Consider the following 24,595-nt stretch of genomic DNA (forward strand, 5'->3'; position numbering starts at 1 on the left):
TTGGATGCCACTCTTACAATTCCCGTGGTATAATTGCATTCTATTGTAGATAAACCACCTTTTCTTACAAACCACCCTTTTCTGTGTTTGCGCCTCGGGTTGCCTCACCCAACACAACTCTGCACGCTCGGACAATTTGGCTGTTCCTTTGGGAAGCTCAGCTCTTCCGAACATCGAATCGCTTGCAGAAATGGGCAAAGCGTTTATTTATAGACCCCCCTCGGATTAAAGATCCTGCCTCTGTTTCGGAGCCTGCGTTTGAAGGCGAAACGGAGACGAGGGCTTTTAAACCTCCCCATCCAACACCCCCCCCCCCCACACACACACGCCAGGCGGCCTTTTCAAACCGCCGCCTAAATTATTCATGCCCTGGAGAAAGACGATCCCAAAAATACATATATAACAAAATCAATTTAATGTCCCTTTTCCTAGATAGCCTGCGTGCCTCTTAAATAATTTACAGGCACTCACGCTCTCCTTCCTGTTTCCTTCCCCTAAAAAAAAAAAGAAGAAGAAGAAGAATTACAGCAAAAAAATACCGTCAGCCTTGGCCCGAGATAGCTATTTTATTTCTGTCGTATACATATTCAAGACAGAAATGCACTGGGGGGGGGGAAGGTCATAAATCTGGAAATGACGGTCATTTAATACCCAGGATGTGGTCCTGAAGTGCAGCGTGATTGGAAACGAGGAGGGATAAACGAGCTTTCTTTAAGTACAGGTTGTCCTCGACATACAGCGGTTCATTTAGTGACGGTTTGAAAAGTGACAACAGCGATGAAGGGATTGACTTAACGACCTTTTTTCATACTTATGACCGTTGCGGCCTTCCCCCATGGTCCCGTGGTCAAAATTCAGGCGCTGACGGCAACTGTATTTGGTCGTCCTCCGCTTACGACCACAATGGAGCCCCAAATTTCCGTTGATAAGTGAGACGGCGGTTGTGTGAGTTTTGCCCCGTTTTAGGACCTTCCTTGCCACGTTTGTTAAATGAAGCACTGCGGTCGTTAAGTGAGTCACGTGGTTGTTAAGTGAATCCGGCTTCTCCGTTGACTTTGCTTGCCGGAAGGTCGTAGAAGGGGATCACCTGACCCTGGGGACGTGGCAAGCCCGTCATAAATAGGAGCCTCTTGCCAAGTGTCCAGATTTGGATCACATGACCCACGGGGAGGCTGTGACAGTTGTCGTTGTGAAAAACGGTCAAGTCACTTTTTAAGTGCTTTGAACGGTCACTAAACAAACTGTTGTAAATCAAGGACTACCTGTATTTATGAAGGTTGGGGTGTCCCAGGGTCACGTGATCCCCTGTTGTGACCTTCTGACAAGCAAAGTCAATGGAGAAACCAGATTCACTTAACAACCGTGTGACTCACGAACTGCAGTGATTTACTTAACAACCATGTTACTTAAGAACTACAGTGATTCACTTAACAACCGTGTTACTTAAGAACTGCAGTGATTCACTTAACAACCGTGTTACTCACAAACTGCAGTGATTCACTTAACAACCATGTTACTTAAGAAAGCCGCAGTGATTCACTTAACAACCATTACTTAACTGCAGTGATTCACTTAACAACTGTGTTACTTACGAACCGCAGTGATTCACTTAACAACCGTGTTACTCACAAACTGCAGTGATGCACTTAACAACCATGTTACTTAAGAACCGCAGTGATTCACTTAACAACCATTACTTAACTGCAGTGATTCACTTAACAACTGTGTTACTTACGAACTGCAGTGATTCACTTAACAACCGTGTTACTCACGAACTGCAGTGATTCACTTAACTGCTACTTAAGAACTGCAGTAATTCACTCTTTTTCTTTCTTTCATTCTTCCTCTCTCTTTCTCTCTCTTTCTTTCTTTCTTTTTCTTCCTCTCTCTCTCCCTCCCTCCCTCTTTCTTTCTTTCTTCCTTTCTTTCTTTCTTCCTCTCTCTCTCTCCCAATTTTTTTGTTTGTTTTTTCTTTCTTTCTTTTTTGTAATAAGGTTTGTGATGGGACAAGCTTTCCATGTTGGGGAGACAGCTGTGTTCTCGTCTCCTGGACGGTGTGCTTTTTCTGATGCCTAGCTTGTTTTTTTCTGGAATTTATCCAGTTCGGAGATAACAAGTATTGATTGCTGCTGAGTTGGGATTTTTTTTTCTTGTTTTCTTTTTTATGATGATGATGATTTGAAAAGATGGTCCTGTTGAGGAGGCATCTGCCAGGGCCAAGCATTGTTCTTTTGACATTGGCACAAGCGACCTGGCCTTTTTAAATGTTTTTCGTCTGCCAAAGCTTCTGTTTCGCTAGCGCGGTTTGAAATCAGGAAGGATGTAAGGAAGTTACACCAGGGAGAGGACGTATTTCGCAAGGGGAAATGAGAATACATCCCTAGGGCCAAGCCAGGCCCTTGAATTTTTGGATTGTGCGATTGTGAGAGTGTAAATGTGAGGATCGGTGCTCGTAAACCGCATTTTTCAGGGCTGTTCTAACTTCAAAACAGTCGCTAAATGAGTGGGTTGTAAATCGAGGACGTTCCCGTCCTGAGCCCAAAATTTCTGTTGCTAAGCGAGGCAGTCGTTAAGCGAGTTTTGCCCCATTTTATGACTTTTCTAGTTTGGGTTAGAGGCGAAGGAACCAGACTAGGAACCAGGAGGCTTTGAGTTCTGGGCTATGTTGTCACCTTCTCGTAGTTCCCATAATGTAAAAAAACATTCATTAGTACTGTTGATGGTTCCTTCTTTCCTTCCTTCCTTCCTTCCTTCCTTCCTTCCTTCCTTCCTTCCTTCCTTCCTTCCTTCCTCCCTCCCTTCCCTTCCCTTCCTTTCCTTTCCTCCTCCCTCCCTCTTTCCTTCCCTTCCCTTCACTTCTCTTCTTTTTCCTTTCCTTCCTTTCCTTCCCTTCCTTTCCTTCCCTTCCTTTCCTTTCCTCCTCCCTCCATCCCTCCCTCCCTCTTTCCTTCCCTTCCCTTCCCTTCCCTTCCTTTTCCTTTCCTTCCTTTCCTTCCCTTCCTTTCCTTCCCTTCCTTTCCTTTCCTTTCCTCCTCCCTCCATCCCTCCCTCCCTCTTTCCTTCCCTTCCCTTCCCTTCTCTTCTCTTCTCTTCTTTTTCCTTTCCTTCCCTTCCCTTCCCTTCCTTTTCCTTTCCTTCCTTCCCTTCCTTTCCTTTCCTTTCCTTTCCTCCTCCATCCCTCCCTCCCTCTTTCCTTCCCTCCCCTTCTCTTCTTTTTCCTTCCCTTCCCTTCCCTTCCCTTTCCTTTCCTTTCCCCAAAGCTGGTGGCTTTGGGCCAATCACCAGGAGGTGCTGTGTTCTAGTTCTGCTTTAGGCATGAAAGCCAACTGGGTGACCTTGGACCAGTCCTTCTCTCTCAGCCCAGCCTACCTCACAGGGTTGTTTTAGTGGGGAAAATAGGAGGAGAAAAATGTGTCGGATACGTCCATTGCCTTGAGTCATTTGCAATAATAATAATAATAATAATAATAATAATAATAATAATAATAATAATAATAATGGCAGGAGGTAAACATCTAAAGCAGTGTTTCTCAACCTTGACCATTTTAAGGCATGTGGACTTCAACTCCCAGAATTCCACAGCCAGCATGGCTGGCTGTGGAATTCTGGGAGTTGAAGTCCACATGCCTTAAAATGGTCAAGGTTGAGAAACACTGATCTAAATAAAGAATAGAGCCATCAGACTAAGGTTAAGATGATTTCGTGACGGGAACAGCCCAGAGAGAGAGAGAGGACGAAGGCAACGTGAAAAAGAAAAGAGACGTGTGCCATCTTTGGCTCCTTGCGAAAACACAGGCTTAAAATTGCTTTTAAAATAGCAAGGAAGCAATATTGTTTTATCTGGAGTTGTGACCTGCTTTTTAATAAACTGCGGTGGCGCTCTGAGTTATCTTCGTGCTGTTTCTTCATTTCCTGACAGTGTGACTTTGTAAAAAAAAAACAAAAAAAACCCCCAAACCACAGGTGATAGCTTTCGTTTCAGATTTAGGAAGTGGTTTTTGCAGCCCGTCTCTCTTTACCCCTCTTAGCTCCAGGGAGGGGACTGGTCCAGAAACAGTGGCCGTTCAAGGTCAAACAGAAAAGAAAAGATTGAATAATTTTTAAATCCGCTGACGAACAGGTTGGGTTTTGCAGGCATTAAGATTTCTTAATTTTTTTTACAAAACACCGTTCCATACATAATTTAGGTGTTTTTTTTTTTTTTTTAATGAGTATACTATCCCATCCCTGGGCACTCAAATTGCTTCTTACAAAATAATAATAAAAAAAATCTATATCACAGATAGTCCTTGACATACGACTGTAATGGACTCTGCCCATTTCAGTCGTATGTGGTGATGGTTAGATTTGATTTTACAACTTTTTTGGGTGGAACCCCGCAGTCACAAAATGAACTCTCTCTCCCTCCCCGCTCCCCCCTTTCCCTCCCTCTGCCTTTCTCTCTTTCCCTCCCTCCCTCCCCATCCCTCCTTCCCTCTCTCTCTTTCCCTCCCTTCCTCTCCCTCTCTCCCCATCCCTCCCTCTCTCTCTCTCCCTCCCTCTGCCTCCCTCCCTCCCTCCCTCTCTTTTTCTCTTTCTCTCCATCCTCCCCTTGCTCTCTCTCCCTCCCCGTTCCCCTCTCTCTCTCTCTCCCTCCCTCTGCCTTCCTCTCTCTCCCTCCCTCCCTCCCCATCCCTCTCTCCCTTCCCATTCCCCTCTCTCTCCCTCCCTCTGCCTTCCTCTCTCTCCCTCCCTCCCCATCCCTCCCTCTCTCTTTCTCTCGTTCCCTCTCTCGCTCTCTCTCTCCCTCGCCGCCCCCACCTCTCTCCCTCCCTCCCTCTCTCTTTCCTCTCTTCTCTCCTTCCCCGCTTCCCCTCTCTCTCCCTCCCTCTGCCTTCCTCTCTCTCTCTCCCTCCCTCCCCATCATCCCTCCCTCTCTCTCCCTTCCCACTCCCCCCTCTCCCTCCCTCTGCCTTTCTCTCTTTCCCTCCCTCCCCATCCCTCCTTCCCTCTCTCTCTCTCTCTTTCCCTCCCTCCCTCTGCCTTCCTCTCCCTCCCCATCCCTCCCTCCCTCTCTCTTTCTCTCCCCCTCCCCTTGCTCTCTCTCTCTCCCTCCCCGCTCCTCCCCCTCTCTCTCTCCCTCTGCCTTCCTCTTCCTCCCTCTCTCTCCCTCCCCCCTCCCTCCCTGCCTTCCTCTTTCCCTCCCTCCCCATCCCTCCCTCTCTCTTTCTCTCCCTCTCTTGCTCCCTCTCCCTCCCTTCCCACTCCCCCTCTCTCTCTCCCCCTCCCTCTGCCTCTCTCTCTTCCTCCCTCCCTCCCCATCCCTCCCTCCCTCTCTCCCTTTGCCTTCCTCTCTCTCTCTCCCTCCCCAACCCTCCCTCTCTTTCTCTCCCTCCCCCTCTCCCTCCCTCTGCCTTCCTCCCTCCCTCATCCCTCCCACCCTTTTTCTTCCTCCCTCTCTCTCCCTCCCTCTGCCTTCCTCTCTCCCTCCCCATCCCTCTCTCCCTCTCTCTCCCTCCCTCTGCCTTCCTCTCTCCCTCCCTCCCTCCCCATCCCTCCCTCTCTCCTTCCCTCTGCCTTCCTCTTTCTCTGCCTCCGTCTCTTTCTCTCCCTCCTCCCCTCGCTCTCCCCCCCCCCATTGTAAAAAGCTTTCTGTCCACATTCTTATCTGAGCTGGTTGTGTGCTACCCATCAGCTTAAGTGTTTCTCTTCCGACATGATCCAGAGTTCCTTGGACCAGCCCTTGCTATCAAGCCGACCATCTTTGATTTCCGTAAGCCAAGTTAGAACACTTCAGCGCTGCTGCTTTGAGTCCCCTTTTTTCTTTTGGTTCTCGCAAGTTGCTCAAAATAGCAGCTCTGCAGGCCTCTTATTTTCACCTGGACCATCTTGTCTTGAAGAGGGCTAAGTTGTCGTCCTTTCATTACGACAAAGTGGCAGTTCAGGAAACGAGACGGTAAAGACCGCATTGAACGTGGCTCCGACCCTCCTATTAGCAGCTTTGTTTAAACACAGTTTAAACTCTGAATTCCCTGTTGTTGGCTTAATGAAGATCGGCTTCTACAGGCTGCGTGGCGAAGCACAGTAGATGTCCCTTTTCCCCCAGCTATTCAGATGTCCCTTTTCCCCCAGCTATTCCCTTTTCCCCCAGCTATTCCCTTTTGCCATTAAAATCTCTCGTTTTCGTGTTAAAGCTTGATACCTTATTTCCCCGAAAGTAAGGCCTACACCAGGGGTAGGCAACCTTGGCTCTTTGATGACTCGTGGACTTCAAGTCCCAGAATTCCTAAACCAGCCATGCTGAGGGGAGAGGTTTCCAAGCTGAGCCATGCTGGCTCAGGAATTCTGGGAGTTCAAGTCCACAAGTCATGAAGGGGCCATAGTTCCCTCATGCTGGCTCAGGAATTCTGGGAGTTGTAGTCTACAAGTCATGAAGGAGCCATAGTTCCTTCATGCTGGCTCAGGAATTCTGGGAGTTGAAGTCCACAAGTCATAAAGGGGCCATAGTTCCCCCCATGCTGGCTGAGGAATTCTGGGAGTTGAAGTCCACGAGTCATAAAGGGGCCATAGTTCCCCCCATGCTGGCTGAGGAATTCTGGGAGTTGAAGTCCACGAGTCATAAAGGGGCCATAGTTCCCCCATGCTGGCTGAGGAATTCTGGGAGTTGAAGCCCACAAGTCATAAAGGGGCCATGCTTCCCCCATGCTGGCTGAGGAATTCTGGGAGTTGAAGTCCGCGAGTCATGAAGGGGCCATAGTTCCGCCCATGCTGGCTCAGGAATTCTGGGAGTTGAAGTCCACGAATCATAAAAGAGCCAAGGTTGCCTATCCCAGGCCTACACCAACAATAAGCCCTAGCTTGATTTTGGGGGGGTGGGCCTAATATAAGCCCTATCCCAAAAACAAGCCCTAATTTTGGGGTGAGTCACACACCTAAAAATCAAGCTGGGGTGGGGGTGTGGATCTGCCCCACACACCCCGCGCCCACTCAGCTTGCAGCCAGGCCTCTCCTCGCTGGCCCACTTCTTCTTCTGAGGCCTCTTCTGCAGCCAGGCCTGCATTTCTCAGTCACAGGCCTTTCTGGAAGGCCTCTCCCGCCAAGAAGCAAGCTATGGATTCAATCCGTACCTTGGTTCTGCAAGACCGCAGCAGCCGAGCATCAAGCTATGGATTGGCAACTGACTCATATTTATGACGGTCGCCCTTTCCCGGGTTCAGCTGATTCCCCTTTCGCGACCTTCCGACAAGCAAAGTCGGTGGTGGAAAACCAGATTGCCTTCACAACCACGTTACGAATCAACCGAAGTGATTCACTAAACAAGAAAGGTCGTAAAAGGGGGCCAAGCTCACCTAACAATTGTCTCGCTTAGCGACGGACATTTTGAGCTCAATTGTGGTCGTAGGTCGAGGACTACATGTAATCCTAACCACTGTGAATTGACGTATCTGGATGGCTTCTCGCTTATGCCTGTTAACAAATAGATGTCTGCTTTGTTTTCCTTTTCCCATGCAGGCTCTGGACGGCAACGTTTATGACCACCTTAAGGATTATTTAATGATATTCAGCAGGACTGAGTTAGAAATCTGCCAATCCGTTCAAAGCACATTCCAATTTCTTTTGGAAACTTCAAGCAGGGTAAGTTTTGCAATCCCCAAAAATCTGATTATTATTATTCTAATCTTGAAGGTCGTTCAGAAATAGGAGAAAAAACCAGGCGTGACGATTCGGGAAGCAGTCAAATGCTCCTTGTTCAATGTCGGTATAAACACTTTGATGGGGTGCAGCTGAGAAGGGAGCTCTTTGGGCGGTCCTCGGGTTACGACCACTCACTGAGTGATGGGTCAAAGTTAACGACGATGTTTAAAAAAATAACTCGTGTCTGCCGCAGTATCGCCCTGGTCGTGCGATCAGGGTTTAGCGACCATTTCAAGTTACAAAGCCACTGAGAAAGGTGATTGGCAACCAGTCCTCGCACTTACGACCGTCGCGGCCTCCCCACGGTCACGGGATCCAAATTCAGGTGCTTGGCAACCGGCATGGATTTACGACGGTTGCACCATCCTGGGGTCACGTGGATCTCCATTTGTGACTGTCCTGGCCGGCTTCAGACAAGCAGAGTTAACAAGGCGTGGGGGGTGGGGAGCCAGATTTGCTTAATGACTGCCTGATTCACTTAACAACCTCAGTGATTTGCTTAAACAACTATGGCAAAAAAACAAAAAAAGTCGTAAAATGGGGCAAAACTCACTCTGCCTTGCTTAGCTATGGAAATTTTGGGGAGAGAGAGAGAGAGAGAGAGAGATAGATAGATAGATAGATAGATAGATAGATAGATAGATAGATAGATAGATAGATAGATGATTAGATAGATGATTAGATAGATAGATAGATAGATAGATAGATAGATAGATAGATAGATAGATGAATGATTAGATAGATAATTATAGATAAATGAATGATTGATACATTGATAATGATACATAGATGAGTGATTTGATAGATAAATGATTGATAGATAGATGAATGATAGATGAATGAAAGATAGATAGATTGATTATAGATAAATATAGATAGATGAATGATTGATAGATTGATAAATAATGATATTAGATAGATGAGTAGATAGATAAATGATTGATAGAGAGCTGAATGATGGATAAATGAATGATAGATAGATAGATAGATGAGTGATTAGATAGATAAATATAGATAGATGAATGATTGATAGATAATGATAGATGAGTAATTAGATAGATAGATAGACAGACAAACAGATAGATAGATAGATAGATAGATAACCTTTATTGTCGTTTTTACTGTGGGCACAATGGCACACATTAAAAATGAAGTTTAGTTGCTTGCTCTCAAAGTGAACACATACACACTGGTGGTCGTAAGCCGAGGACTACCTATAGCTGCAACGTGTAACCGTTATCTTTGGCATCTTTTTTTGTGACCGTGGAAAACTCTTCCTCACAGTCTCCTGTTCCTTCCTTTTCTGCTCCAGAACGTGTCACTAATTGATACTCGCCAGGTAAAACGTGGAATTGCTCCCAGTTGGGGATAACAATTCAGTCTCCCAAATGCTCCTATACAGGATGTTGACTTCACCCACTTGTTATGCAGCGGTCCTCGACTTATTAGCAGCTCATTTAGTGACCATCTGGAATTACAACAGCACCGAAAAAAGGGACTTGCGACCGTTGTTCACCCTTAACGACGGTTTCAGCGTCCCCATGGTCCCCTAATCAAAATTCGGACGCTTAGCAACTGACTCATATTTATGACGGTTTGCAGTGTCCCGGGGCGGTTGCATGATCCCCTTTTTGCGACCTTCTGACAAACAAAGTCAACGGGGAAGGCAGTTATGTGTGTTGCTGACATAACGACTGCAATGATTCACTTAACAACCGTGGCGAGATTTGTCGTAAATTGCCACAAAAGTCACTTAACCACTGTCTCGCTTAGCGACAGAAATTTCAGGCTGAGTTGTGGTGGTAAAGTCGAGGACTGCTTGCGTTCCTGTTCAACAGAGTGAAGGCCCGAATTTTACAAGGCTGGGTGTGTGTTCCATCCATTCCAGTCGCTCACATGTAGAACGAAAAATCAAACAGCCTGTCGAAGCCATCAAGATCATTTTAATTTTATTATCCCATAAAGATTGTTACTTGTCCTATGGCTTTCATGTTCAAATTGGACATTATTGCACTCGGCATGTTAACCTGTGAACTCCTTTGTCAGAGCACGCACAGTCTTATTGCGCTGAGATAACCCAGGAATAAATACAGAAAATAGTGGTCTATATTCAATGTGGTTTATAGTACACTATTTACAATATCATACATCAGGAACAAGATACATACATGTGGTAATACAGCAGAATCTATTACACAGCAGTTACATTAGGAAATGGACCAGAGAGAGAGAGAGAGAGAGAGACTCCAGCTAAAGCCTTCCCTTTTATACTCAAGCTCTTAAAGGGATACAGACCCTGCTTGCTCTTAAAGAGACACATGCTGAGCCATTCTTATTGTTGCATCATTCACATATTGCATTACCTTATTACATCTTCTGATATCTTTACATAAGCTGTTTGGCTGTTAAATCATAACCTTGACATCCTTTCTTCATCTGAACATGATTGACTATTGAGATTGACAGTTTTAATGGTCAATCCACTTTTCTGCTTCTTTTTAAGATGTTTGGATCACTGTTGTGGTAAAAAAAAAAAAACTGCATTAATTTGTGTTGTGAGAAGCTCTTTTGTTTTCCTGTGATTTCATTTTCACCTGAGGCTGAATGTGCTTTTTCATTACAATTGGGACAGTTACAAAGAATTCCATAGCGGTAATCCGTGGTTTGTTTTTAAGGAGATTAAAAACGAGCGTTAAAAAAAAAACATCCACGTGTACCAAAAAAAAAAAAAAAAAATCTGCCGTAATTATTTGCTGCAATTGAGCCAGCTGGCTGGATAGGATTTTTGGAATCCAAAATAGATAGGAGAGCCATTTTATTGAAGAACAATAGACTTGTCCCTTGTTACGTGCCGTGCAATTGTGGAAACGTGTTGTTTTTAATAACTTTCGCGCCATACCAGGTAGTCCTCGATTTACGACCGTTTATTAATTAACATTGAATTTGCAGCCGTGCTGAAAATGGGGTGGTGTGCAACCGCTCCTTGCTCTTACGGCCGTGGAAGCGTTCCCACAGCGTGACAATCCAAATTCATGGCCTGAATCTATGATGGGCTCAGCATCCTGGGATCACGTGATCTCCACTTCTGGCAAGCAAAGGTTGGGGGCTGCCTTAACGACCTCTGCAAAAAAAAGCGGTCGTCAAAGCGAGTCGCTCAAGAGCCACTCTGCTTAGCAACGGGAAGTTGCCACCCCCAAAGTGCGGTCGCACGCCGAGGACCACCTGTGTTTACCGTTTTGCGATGCCTGGCATAACTTTGAAACACTGGTTGTTTTCCCCTTCCAGGTCGTGCGGGATTACAATTTTCAGCTCTTCTTGCAAGAAAACCCGGTCTTCCACAAGCCGCTCTCCTTCCAGTTCCAGCCGTGCGACAGTGACACCGTAAGGACATTTTCTAACGACCCTTTTGTTGGTGTGTGTCTGTGTGTAGACGCTTTTCAAAGGCTCCTTCCATTCTGCAAGGAGAACAAGACCCCCCCAAAAATACATATATATATATATATATATATGGATGGAGGTAGATCTTTGCATGAATCCCCGGAGGAGGGCGAGAAAATATAATAAAATTAGAAACTCTTTCCGTTCCTCTAATCCAGGGGTAGGCAACCTTGGCTCTTTTATGACTTGTGGACTTCAACTCCCAGAATTCCTGAGCCAGCCATGCTGAGGGGAAAGGGAGAGGTTTCCAAGCTGAGCCATGCTGGCTCAGGAATTCTGGGAGTTGAAGTCCATCAGTCATGAAGGGGCCATAGTTCCCCCATGCTGACTGAGGAATTCTGGGAGTTGAAGTCCCTGAGTCATGAAGGGGCTATAGTTTCCCCCATTTTGGCTCAGGAATTCTGGGAGTTGAAGTCCACGAGTCATGAAGGGGCTATAGTTTCCCCCATTTTGGCTCAGGAATTCTGGGAGTTGAAGTCCACGAGTCATGAAGGAGCCATAGTTCCCCCATTTTGGCTCAGGAATTCTGGGAGTTGACGTCCACAAGTCATGAAGGAGCTATAGTTCCCCCATGCTGGCTCAGGAATTCTGGGAGTTGAAGTCCACAAGTCATGAAGGGGGCCTTAATTCCTCCATACTGGCTCAGGAATTTTGGGAGTTGAAGTCCACGAGTCATGAAGGGGCCATAGTTCCCCCATGCTGGCTGAGGAATTCTGGGAGTTGAAGTCCGCGAGTCATAAAAGAGCCAAGGTTGCCTACCCCTGCTCTAATCCAGCAACGATGATGGGAACGGAGATCCAGATGTTTGAAGAGGTCACCCAGATGTTTGGCAGATAGAGCCTGCTCCTAAGGCAAGAGGGGGAACGAGGGTCCTTTTATGACCTGTAGACTTCAACTCCCAGAATTCCTGAGCCGGCCATGAATGCGGGCTCAGGAATTCTGGGAGTTGAAGTCCCCAAGACATAGAAGGGCCCGTGGTTCCCCACCCCTGTTCTAAGGGCTGTGAGTGTCGCCCGCTTTTCACATCCCTTTGTAGCACACACCAAACGGGGTCTGAAGATCCAGAAATGCTTTAATCCACATAAAGGCAGATCCAACATTTCTCAACCTTGGCAACTTTAAAGGGTGGACTTCAACTCCCAGAATTCCCCAGCCGGTTGTGTTAATCTTGTGTTGGGTTAATCTTGCTAAGGTTGAGAAACAACACCCCAAAGAAATGGAGTATGTTACTATACTTCTCCTTTAACCACCACCGTCCCACCTGTTTGCAAAAATCAAAATTAACAGCCCCCCCCTTTTAAGTGGGCCTTTTGATCTGAAACAGGGACCCATTTAGCTGTGTTTTTTTTTTTCTGTGTTTATTTTAGCCTTCTGGTGCCACCCTATGGGGGGAAAAAAAGAAAGGGATTTTGTTTAATTCAGTTTAATATAACCAATAATGTCCTTTCCTAGGAAAGCAGCTATTTTATTTATTGACTTATTAAATTCATATGCCGCCCCTCTCACCGATAAAGCGATTCCGGGCGGCTTAAAAACTGACAGGTAGTCCTCGGACTTACAACCATTCATTTAGCGACTGTTCGAAGCAAACAACGGCACTGAAAAAAAGGGATAATTTTCCACCGTTAACGGCCGTTGCAGCATCCTCAAAGATCAAAGGATCAAAATTCTGGCCCTTAAGCAACTGACTCATATTTATGACGGTCGAGGTGTCCCAGGGTCACGTGATCCCCTTTTGCGAACTTCAGACAAGCAAAGTCAGTGGGGGGAAGCCGGCTTCACTTAACAACCAGATTGCTAACTTAACAACTGCAGGGATTCTCTTAACAACTGCGGCACGACAGGTCGTAAAACGGGGAGAAAAACTCACTTAACAACTGCCTCATTTAGCGATGGAAATTTTGGGCTCCATAATGGTCATAAAGTAGAGGACTATCTGTCCATAGAAAAAGAATTCACATTTTAAAAAGCTAAAAAAAAAAAAAAAATAGAAGCAAGGAGATGAAATAGGCACAGGGATGAATTTTCCTTGGTCCCTTCAAATTAATCTAATTATTCAGAAGATGATCAGAGCAATCATTCCTCTGATTGTTTAAAGGAACTTGTTTGCGTGGGTGTTAATTTCCGCCTTCTCACTCTGTTCCCCATTCTAGAATTTCAGGAATTGTTTGCCTGGAGCACAATTTACGAGCAAAGATGGGCTAGAAACTAATTAGCCGTAAAAAAAAAAAAAAGCGATTATCTGCTTTGTTTTCAAGAATTAACTCCAATTTATATTTAAAAGATTTACGCCTCTACCTATTTGCAAGCTCATGGGATGTCGGGCTGGATCGATGTCCCTAGAATAGATAGCTTTAAAAAAAAGTGGTTTTTTTTTTAAATTTTATTGATTTTCTGATATTACATTTATATCTTTGAAAAGCAACATGGCGGCTGAGTTACCATAATTCAATTACACACAAATATCATTAATACAAATCTCAAACCATTATAGAAATATTTTCTCTCTTTTCCCCTTAAAAGAGTTTACCTTTTTCCCCTAAAAAAGGTTTACCTGACCTCTCCTGCAAACGGTTTACGCCAGGGGTCTTCAAACTCGACCCTTTGATGACTCGTGCCTGGCTGAGGAATTCTGGGAGTTGAAGTCCACAAGTCATCAAAGGGCCGAGTTTGAAGACCCCTGACATGATGTGAGGAGGAAATAATTCTAACTCAGAAAGAGCTAAACCGCTGTTTCTCAACCTCGGCCATTTTAAGAAGGGTGGACTTCGATTCCCAGAATTCCTCAGCCAGCGTGCCTGGCTGAGGAATTCTGGGAGTCGAAGTCCACAAGTCATCAAAGGGCCGAGTTTGAAGACTCCTGGTTTACGCCAAGGCCGAGGATCTATTATGTAAGAGAGTGGGTTGTATTTTCTTTGACTAACCGTACTGACCTGTGTTTGCCTTGCAGTTCTAACCGTCTTGTGTGTGTGTGTGTGTGTGTGTGTTTGTGTGTCTGTGTGCGTGTTGTCTTTGTGCTACTTTTGACATTCAGAGTTTTAGTGCCGTTCAGCTGGTGGATATTGAGCCCTCACTTGTCAGTGCCCTGAGAGTGACTTTAGTGGAGGTATATGGCGTTAACCCGCTCTCACCGTTACCCGTGCCGTGGTTTCGTTCTCATGCATGACGCACCCAAGGTTATGGCGCCATTGGCTTCCGTGCCCGAGTGGCCCAGAAATGCATCACAGGTTCAGAACGCTGGATCGGCTTGCCCAAAAGCTCTGTGGCCTTCGTGAATGGGGAGGGGAAAAAAAATCAAATTTATTTCTTAACACTGGGGTGCTGGATGTTTATTTATTTATTTATTTTATTTATGAGACTTATATACCGCTTTAAGTGCAAGCACTCTCTAAGCGGTGTACACCAGTAAGCAATGTATGTATGTATGTATATATATATATATATATATAGGTCTTTGGTTGTTCGGGTTTTCTCCCGCGTAAAATTGGAAGTGTCTTGACAACGTTTCGACGAAGTCACATTCGTCATCTTCAGGCTGGTGTTTTTAGCTTCTTGCTTTGAGCAGCAATGTGTGGTTTTAGCTGTTTCTTCCTTTTAACTGCCAGTGAGGGTATGAACTGATTGGATGGGAGCTTGGCTGTGTTCTGATTGGGTGGAGGTGTGTTCTGAATGGTTAGGGGCTTGGCTGTGCTCTGATTGGCTGGGGGAGTGTTCTGTTTGGTTGTGCTCAGTTTAGTCTGAGTTGCAGAGGGGTTTAAGATTTTGGGGTTAGGGAGTCGTTTGTCATGAGGGCGGTTTCCAAATGGCTGGTAGGCGGGAGGTATGAACAAGCGAGATGATACCTCCCGCCTACCAGCCATTTGGAAACCTGCCCTCATTGACAAACGACTCCCTAACCCAAAATCTTAAACCCCTCTGCAACTCAGACTAACCTGAGCACAACCAAACAGAACACTCCCCCAGCCAATCAGAGCACAGCCAAGCCCCTAACCATTCAGAACACACCTCCACCCAATCAGAACACAGCCAAGCTCCCATCCAATCAGTTCATACCCTCACTGGCAGTTAAAAGGAAGAAACAGCTAAAACCACACATTGCTGCTCAAAGCAAGAAGCTAAAAACACCAGCCTGAAGATGACGAAGGTGACTTCGTCGAAACGTTGCCAAGACACTTCCAATTTTACGCGGGAGAAAACCCGAACAACCAAAGACCTATATATATATATATATAGTATATATATATATATATATATATATATATATATTATATATATATATATATATATTTACATTGCCCCCAACAATCTGGGTCCTCATTTTACCTACCCCGGAAGGATGGAAGGCTGAGTCAACCTTGAGCCGGTGAGATTTGAACCGCTGACCTGCTGAACACAGTCAGCTAAAGTGGCCTGCAGTACTGCACTCTAACCGCTGCGCCACCTCGGCTCAGGTGTTCTCAGAGCAGATGCTGCATTAGCGAATTAAGGAACATCATGAGTATTAGAAGGGAGGGGGAGGAGGAAGAGTCCTTGGTGCTTTCTAAGCTTGGTGTGTCATTACCCACCTAGGTAACATCATCAGTGCTAGAAGGCAGTGGGGTTTGTGGAGAACAGGCAGAGAAGGAGGAGAAGAACTAGGACTGTGGGGTCCTTGGTGCTCTCTGAGCTGGGTTGTTTCCTTGCAGACATTTCATGACCCATCTAGGGAACATCATCAGTGCTAAAAGGCAGTGGGGTTTGTGGAGAACAAGCTGGAGGAGGAGGAGGAGGAGGAGGAATGTGGGGTCCTTGGTGCTCTTTGAGCTGGGTTGTTTCCTTGCAGACATTTCATTACCCAACTAGGGAACATCATCAGTGCTAGAAGGCAGTGGGGTTTCTGGAGAACAGCTACGAGGAGGAGGAGGAGGAGGAGGAGGAGGAGGAGGAGGAGGAGGATAACAACGATGACGACGACTATGGAGTCCTTGCTGCTCTCTGAGCTGAGTTGTTTCTTTGCAGACATTTCATTACCCAACTAGGGAACATCATCAGTGCTAGAAGGCAGTGGGGTTTGTGGAGAACAGGCAGAGAAGGAAGAGAAGGACTAGGACTGTGGGGTCCTTGGTGCTCTCTGAGCTGGGTTGTTTCCTTGCAGACATTTCATGACCCATCTAGGGAACATCATCAGTGCTAGAAGGCAGTGGGGTTTCTGGAGAACAGCTACGAGGAGGAGGAGGAGGAGAACGACGAAGACGACGACTATGGAGTCCTTGCTGCTCTCTGAGCTGAGTTGTTTCTTTGCAGACATTTCATTACCCAACTAGGGAACATCATCAGGGCTAGAAGGCAGTGGGGTTTCTGGAGAACAGCTACGAGGAGGAGGAGGAGGAGGAGGAGGAGGAGGAGGAGGAGGAGGAGGAGGAGGAGGAGGAGGATAACAACGATGACGACGACTATGGAGTCCTTGCTGCTCTCTGAGCTGAGTTGTTTCTTTGCAGACATTTCATTACCCAACTAGGGAACATCATCAGTGCTAGAAGGCAGTGGGGTTTGTGGAGAACAGGCAGAGAAGGAAGAGAAGGACTAGGACTGTGGGGTCCTTGGTGCTCTCTGAGCTGGGTTGTTTCCTTGCAGACATTTCATTACCCAACTAGGGAACATCATCAGTGCTAGAAGGCAGTGGGGTTTCTGGAGAACAGCTACGAGGAGGAGGAGGAGGAGAACGACGAAGACGACGACTATGGAGTCCTTGCTGCTCTCTGAGCTGAGTTGTTTCTTTGCAGACATTTCATTACCCAACTAGGGAACATCATCAGGGCTAGAAGGCAGTGAGCACAGAGAACACCAAGGACTCCAAAATCATCCTCCTCCTCCTCTTCCTCCTCTTCCAAACCCATCCCCTCTAGCCCCGACGATGTACATTTATATCCATGTAGAAAAATGGAAGCCTAAGAGGTCCTGAAATCACTGCAAACACGTCAGGAATTGGGCTCCCCTTCGCAGCAAGAATTCAACTTTCCAAACCTTCAAACCCCTTGAGTTCCTTCCTAAACTTCAGAGGGACAAAACCAGGATTAAAACACAAGAATACGAAACCACTCGACACAAGGAACTCGTCCCGGTTGTCCTTGACTCACAACCGCTTGCTTAGCGACTTTCAAAGTTGAACAGCGGCACTGAAAAGAAAAAACAATTTTGCAGGCAGTCCTCACATTTACGACCGTTGCAAGCCTCCCCGCGACGGTCACACGATCAAAGTTCAGGCCCTTTGGCAACTGGCATGTATTTATCGAGGGGTCAGCTGGTTGCCATTTGCTAATGTCCTTTCCAGCTTCTGCGATGCAAAATCAGGGCGGGAAACTGCATTTGCAGTGATTCCTTAACCACCGTGGCGAAAAAGGTTGCAAAATCTGGAAGGAGTCATTTAACAAATGCCTCGCTTCAGCAATGGAAATCCAAATAGAGGTCGTAAGTCAAGGACCTTATTTTTTTTTTAAAAAAAAGCCCACGGATCTAACATTTCCGTCTTTAATATCGTTAATTCGTTCCACGAATCCTCCTGCAGGAAGTGTGCAGAATCCAAAAAAACCTCCCAAAACTTGCAATGCTGTCTTTTTTCCGAGCACATTAATAATGTTATTTCTAGGAAGCGGGAGCGAAGAACTTGTTATGCATTTTGGCCACGTCATTTTCATTTTAATGTCGGAGCTGTTCAGGAAGTTACTTGCTTGCTCGCTTTCCGTGGAAAATGCATGATTGTTTTCCCTGGCTGTCGTTGCCGGAGACATTTGTTGTGATAAATCTGTTTAACTGCATAATCTGCTGGCCTGAACTTAAAATCAAAACTGATTTTTCTACAGGAAAAGTTTTCCTTCTTTACCGCAATTGAACCGATAATTACGTGTAATGTTAAATAGCTCTTCGTAGACGTTTTAATAGGTCTCACTAGGATGCGGAGTTTCGGGCACAAAGATCCACTATTCACAGTTATTGATCTGTGAAATGTTGGATTTTTTTTTCTGTGTTCGGTGAGTAAAAGGGTTTCCAAGATGGAGAATCTAAGATGCAGCTTTTTCAGCTGGTGGGGTCTGTGCCTGCATCGTCAGTAAAATATTTGTTTATCATTAGTTTGGTCTAGGCAACCTCGGCTCTTTTATGACTCGTGGACTTCAACTCCCAGAATTCCTGAGCCAACCATGCTGACGGGAAATGGAAAGGTTTCCAAGCTGAGCCACGCAGGCTCAGGAATTCTGGGAGTTGAAGTCCACCAGTCATGAAGGGCCCAGAGTTCTCCCATGCTGACTCAGGAATTCTGGGAGTTGAAGTCCACAAGTCATGCAGGGGCCATAATTCCCCCATGCTGGCTGAGGAATTCTGGGAGTTGAAGTCCACAAGTCATGAGGGGGCCATAGTTCCCCCACGCTGCCTGAGGAATTCTGGGAGTTGAAGTCCACGAGTCATGAAGGGGCCATAGTTCCCCCATGCTGGCTGAGGAATTCTGGGAGTTGAAGTCCAGCAGTCATGAAGGGGCCATAGTTCCCTCATGCTGGCTCAGGAATTCTGGGAGTTGAAGTCCACAAGTCATGAAGGGGCCATAATTCCCCCATGCTGGCTCAGGAATTCTGGGAGTTGAAGTCTGCAAGTCATGAAGGGGCCATAGTTCCCTCATACTGGCTCAGGAATTCTGGGAGTTGAAGTCTGCAAGTCATGAAGGGGCCATAGTTCCCCCATGCTGGCTCAGGAATTCTGGGAGTTGAAGTCCACGAGTCATAAAAGAGCCAAGGTTGCCTACTCCTGGCCTAAAGCCTTAAATCAAGGGTCTTCAAACTTGGCAACTTTAAGACTCTGGACTTCAACTCCCAGAATTCCTGAGGCAGCCATGCTGAGGGGAAAGGGAGAGTTTCCAAGCTGAGCCATGCTGCCTCAGGAATTCTGGGAGTTGAAGTCCATGAGTCATAAAAGAGCCAGGTTGCCTACCCCCTGATCTAGTGGGTAAGACACCACGGTAGAAACCTGGAGACGGTGAATTCTAGTCCCACCTTAGTTCAGCTGACTGCGTGACTTTGGGCCAATCACCAGGAGCTGTAAGTTCTAGTTCTGCCTTAGGCACGACAACTAGCTGGGTGACATTGGGCCAATCACCAGGAGCGGGTGAGTTCTAGTTCTGCCTTAGGCATAAAAGCCATCTGGATGACTTTGGGGCCAGTCCCTCTCTCTCAGCCCAGCCCACCTCACAGGGCTGTTGTCGTGGGGAAAAGGAGGAGGAGGAAGAAGGGCTATTACATACGACTGCTGCCTTGAGTTGCTTATAAAGCCAATACAGACGGGATAAAAATAAACCAATCTTTAAAAAAAATTAAACGCAGGGGCTGCGGGCGCTATCGGCCTAGCCCAGTAGAAAAGCATTTTTGTAAACATTTCACAAAAAGGATCTGCTGCCACGGTGGCTCTCGTCATGAAGACCCAAAGCTGATTCAGGAAAGATGCGCTTGGAGTCAGAAGCCCCCCCCCCACCTCCCCCCCCAAAAAAAATTGCAAGCCAGAGAACATTTATTATTAAACCCACTAATGCAAAGATAAGCAAAATAAGAGAGGAAATTTGCTCGCATTTTTTTGTGTGTGTTTCCTGATCGGAGATCGGGGCCCCTTCCTTAAGCAGCATGTGATCCTGTGGGAAGCCATCCACAGCCTTATAGGTTGGCAACATAAATGTTCCAAAGAGCTTGCGCAAACATTTTGCAGTTGTCCTTTCCTGTTTTGCTCGATTTTTTTTTTCCTGCCTACCACGGTATTAAATGACCGTCTGTCCATTTGGAGATGGGGGTTGACTTGAAGGCTTTTTTTATTATTATTATTATTATTTTTTGAAAGAGTAACTCCACCTTGTCCATTCTGCAGGAGGTGGTGTACATTATTGAAATGGTAGAATTTGGGATTGCTAAAAAAAAAGATCTGTTTTGGCGTTGTGTTCTCCTGGCGTCCTGGCGATGGGGAGGACCTCCAAATGTTTTGGATGGGTCTTCTTCCATGCTGATTAAACAGATGAGCCAGCCAAAAAACACCCAAGACGAATCAAATGCACAGGTGCAGAAGAAGTCATACCTGGCTCAATAGTAACTATGGAAGGGATCTAAGAGTCTTAGAGGACAACCACTTAAGTTCATACTACACACTTCATACTACAAAAAAAGATGTTGAGAGATTGGAAAAAATTCAGAGAAGAGCAACAAAGATGATCCAAGGCCTGGAGGCTAAAACATACGAAGAACGGCTGCAGGATTTGGGTTTGGCTAGTCCAAAGAAAAGAAGAAATAGGGGAGACATGATAGCAGTCTTCCAGTATTTGAGGGGCTGCCACAAAGAAGAGAGGGTCATGTTATTTACCAAAGCACCAGAGGGAAGGAGAAGAAACAATGGCTGGAAACCAGTCAAGGAGAGAAGCAACCTGGAATTAAGGAGAAACTTCCTGACAGTGAGGACAATTAACCAGTGGAACTGTTGGCCACCAGAAATTGTGGGCGCTCCATCACTGGAGATTTTTAAGCAGAGACTAGACAACCACTTAACGGAAATGGTATAGGTTCTCCTGCTTGAGCAGGGGGCTGGATTAGAAGACCTCCAAGGTCCCTTCCAGATTCTGTTCTATTCTCTATTTCTATTCTATTCTAATCTGTAATTCTATTCTATTCTATTCTTTTATTTTCTATCCTGCATTTCTATTCTATTCTATTCTGTAATTCTATTCTATTCTATTGTATTCTGTATTTCTATTCTATTGTATTCTGTATTTCTATTCGATTCTGTATTTCTATTCTGTTCTATTCAGTTCTGTAGTTCTGTTCTGTTCTGTATTTCTATTCTATTCTGTATTTTTATTCTATTCTATTCTGTATTTCTATTCTGTTCTATTCAATTCTGTATTTCTGTTCTGTATTTCTATTCTATTCTGTATTTTTATTCTATTCTAGTCTGCATTTCTATTCTATTCTGTTCTGTTTTGTTTTGTTCTGTTCTGTTCTTTTCTGTTCTATTCCTGCTGTGGATGGACAGCATAGAATGATGAGGAATGATGATATAAAGGAGTAACTGAGTCTCTATCGGTATTTAAATTGAACTGTCCAAAATCCTTTCAGCTTCCTGTTCCTTGAAACCGAACTGATTGCTTGTAAACCTCAGAGGAGCATTGCAACAAAGCAAACTGTGATTTTTGGGGAGGAAAAAAAACAAAAAGGGAGACTTTTTTTTTTCCTACGCTTCCTTTTAAATCCTACGGATCTCATCAGAAGGGTAGCAACTAAGTCTGACGCCACCCAAAATCTTCTCATTCCACTAAGCTGATTTGTAAGAGGACACGAGTCACCCCAATCTGTCGGATCAACAAGGTTGTGAACACACACTCGTTGACCCCCCAAAAAGAGAGCTCTTTTTTTAAAAAAAAAAAAAAAACACATTTATCCTCAAACAGTGGCTCCTGTAGATGTTTGCCAACCTTCTTTGAAAGATGCTTTCTTCAGCTTCCCTTGAAACCTCAATGCAGCCCCTGTGGAAAAGCCCAGATCCGAATGCAGCTGCCGCCAAAGTTGGCTTGTCTGCAAAGAAAAGCAAAAGATGTGGGGGGGGTTTTGCTGTTTTTCTATTGTTTAAACCAAGACAACTTTACCCTTCTGATTTTCTTTCTTTCTGTCTGTCTTTCTTTTTTTCTTTCTGGGGTAGATGGGAGAAATTCTTTTTTTTCTTTCTTTCTGGGGTAGATGGGAGAAATTCTTTTTTTCTTTCTTTCTGGGGTGGATGGAGAAATTCTTTTTTTCTTTCTTTCTGGGGTAGATGGGAGAAATTCTTTTTTTCTGGGTATATGGGAGAAATTCTGTCTGTCTTTCTAGGGTAGATGAGAAATTCTCTTCCTTTATTTCTCTCTTTTTTCTGGGGCTAGATGGGAGAAATTATTTCTATCTTTCTGGGGTAGATGAGAAATTATTTTTCTTTTTCTGGGGTAGATGAGAAGTTTTCTTTCTTTCTTTCTTTCTTTCTTTCTTTCTTTCTCTTTCTCGCTCTCTCTTTCTCCCCGTCTCCCTCTCTTCTTTCTTTCTTTCTTTTTTCTTTCTCTCTCTCACCTTCTTTTCTTTCTTTCTTTCTTTTTCTTTCCTTTCTCTCCCTCCTCTCTCCCTCTTTTCTTTTTTTCCTTCCTTTCTTTTTCTTTCTTTCTCTCTCTGTCTTTCCCTCTCCCTTGTCTTTCTCTCTCTCTCTCTCTCTCTCTCTCTCTCTCTCTCTCTCTCTCTCTCTTTCTTTCTTTCTTGAAATTCAGCAAGTTCTGTCCAGAAGCTTTTTAAAAAAAAACAAAAACAAAGAATTTATTTTAAAAAAAATGAGATTCAAAGTGAGAAGACGACCACGCGGGCAATAAATTCAACACTACTCTTTCGAGTGGCAGAGTTTTTATGAATTATAAATCCATCGTGCCCCCTCCTTTTATGGATGGTTGGATCAGAAATATGGATGGGCTTCATCAAACTCTACAATAACCCCACTTCATATCTTTCCCAGCCAGTTTTGTTTTAATGGCCTGGTCTTTGGCAAGCAATCAATGCTCGTTTCTGTTCAGGGTTTTCTACTTTTTTTTCTTTTTTTTTTTTAAACCACAGGTTCAGCTGCTGTTTCACTGTAGAGTTTCTCTCTCAGATTTTGTATTTCTGGGAAGGTAGGTGAGAAACTCCATTTTTTTTTTTTTTTTTTTTTTTTTTTTTTTTTTTTTGTGAATAAGTTCTCGAAGCCTGAATTCTTTTTACAAGCCTTTAGTTTGGCCTGACATTTTGTCCCTCTGTCTAATATGTTGGCGAGCAGAGTCTGGAGAGGCTAAAAAACCAGGGTTTCTCAAACTGGAGGTTTTCAAGAAGAGACAGGACAGCCACTTGTCAGAAATGGTATAGGGTTTCTTTCTCGAGCAGGGGGCTGGACTAGAAGACCTCCAAGGTCCCTTCCAACTCTTGTTATTCCATTAAATCAAGGCGTCTTCTCCAGGTGAAGAAGTTGGCCCATCACACTGATTTTAGAGATAAAGATATCTTCCTTTTAAAATGTGGGCAGCTTCAGCTGCTGGTTGAAATGCAGTGCTCTGTAATTTACTATAGCAAATTGGGTTTAGAGCAGGGGTCTTCAAACTTGGACCTTTTATGACCTGTGGACTTCAACTCCCAGAATTCCTCAGCCAGGCACGCTGGCTGAGGAATTCTGGGAATTGAAGTCCCCAAGTCATGAAGGGGCCATAGTTCCCCTATGCTGGCTGAGGAATTCTGGGAGTTGAAGTCCACAAGTCATAAAGGGGCCATAGTTTCCCCCATGCTGGCTGAGGAATTCTGGGAGTTGAAGTCCACAAGTCATGAAGGGGCCATAGTTCCCCCATGGTGGCTGAGGAATTCTGGGAGTTGAAGTCCACATGTCATGAAGGGGCCATAGTTTCCCCCATGCTGGCTCAGGAATTCTGGGAGTTGAAGTCCAGAAGTCCTAAAAGAGCCAAGTTTGAAGACCCCTGGTTTAGAGACACAACTATAGGATGCAGCGAACAGGGAATTCCTGCAAATCGCCAGTTCATTATTATCACAATAGGCAACACAGAGGCTTTTGTTGGCTTTTTAAAGCAGCCGCTCCTTCGCCAATTTAGTACCTGTAGTCCTTGACTTACGGCCATTCGTTTAGTGACCGTTCCAGGTTGCAACAGCACTGGGAAAAAAGTGACTTAACAATCGTTTTTCACACTGAGGACCGCTGCAGCATCCCGTGATCAGAATTCAGTTGCTTGGCAACCGACTCCCATTGATGATGCTTGCAGTTTCCCAGACCTTTTCGCAAGCCAAGTCAATGGGGAAACCAAGATTCCCTGAACTGCCGTGCAGCGATTCGCTTAACGACTGCGGCAAGGAAGGTCGTAAAACAGGGCAAAACAAAATGTCTCGCTTAACCCCAGAAACCCTGGGCTCCCTTGCGGCCGTAAATCAAGCACTACCTCTAGAGGCTTTTAAAGCAATGGCACCCCACTTTGGCTCCCTCAAGACTTGTGGACTTCAACTCCCAGAATTCCCCAGCCAGCCCTGGCTGGCTGGGGAATTCTGGGAGTTGAAGTCCACGGATCTTAAAAGGGGCCACGGTTGGACTCTCCTGCTTAACCACGCGCCCGGTGTGAAGAATGAAGACCCTGCAAAGAACAACTTCAGGTGTGAGATGTTCCTTTTTTGTTTTAGGACATATTTCACACCTGCCTGTGCAAGATAGTTTGCTGGCACAAAGAAGACAGAAGCACCAAATTATTAGCACAGGAGGTTTGACTTTCTAAATTACTTTTTTGCTGCAAGGACTCGCCCTCTGATTTTTCCCCGGCGTGCCTTTGTGGCTTCTCTGTAAAGTGTTTTGCTCCCTTTTTTTTTGTTTTGTTTTGTTTTTGGAGAGATATTCAGGAATTTGGGTTGGAATGCTTCTCTCCTTCATGACCCCTCCCCTTTGCGAGCTCCCTTCC

At 45.3% G+C, this 24,595-nt stretch overlaps 1 protein-coding gene across 1 annotated transcript in view; it reads left to right on the top strand.

Moving 5' to 3' along the window:
- The window catches only part of FCHSD2 (FCH and double SH3 domains 2), a 70,550-nt gene that overhangs the window by 15,864 nt on the left and 30,091 nt on the right, over positions 1-24,595 (top strand). The window contains exons 6-7 of the mRNA XM_039318832.1: positions 7,492-7,614; positions 10,960-11,055. Coding sequence (XP_039174766.1) covers positions 7,492-7,614; positions 10,960-11,055 — 219 coding nt within the window. The remainder of the gene's footprint in view (positions 1-7,491; positions 7,615-10,959; positions 11,056-24,595) is intronic.

This window comes from Crotalus tigris, unplaced genomic scaffold (assembly GCF_016545835.1).
Source record: "Crotalus tigris isolate CLP2741 ecotype Arizona unplaced genomic scaffold, ASM1654583v1 scf7180000021573.356075, whole genome shotgun sequence".
NCBI classification, from domain to species: domain Eukaryota; kingdom Metazoa; phylum Chordata; class Lepidosauria; order Squamata; family Viperidae; genus Crotalus; species Crotalus tigris.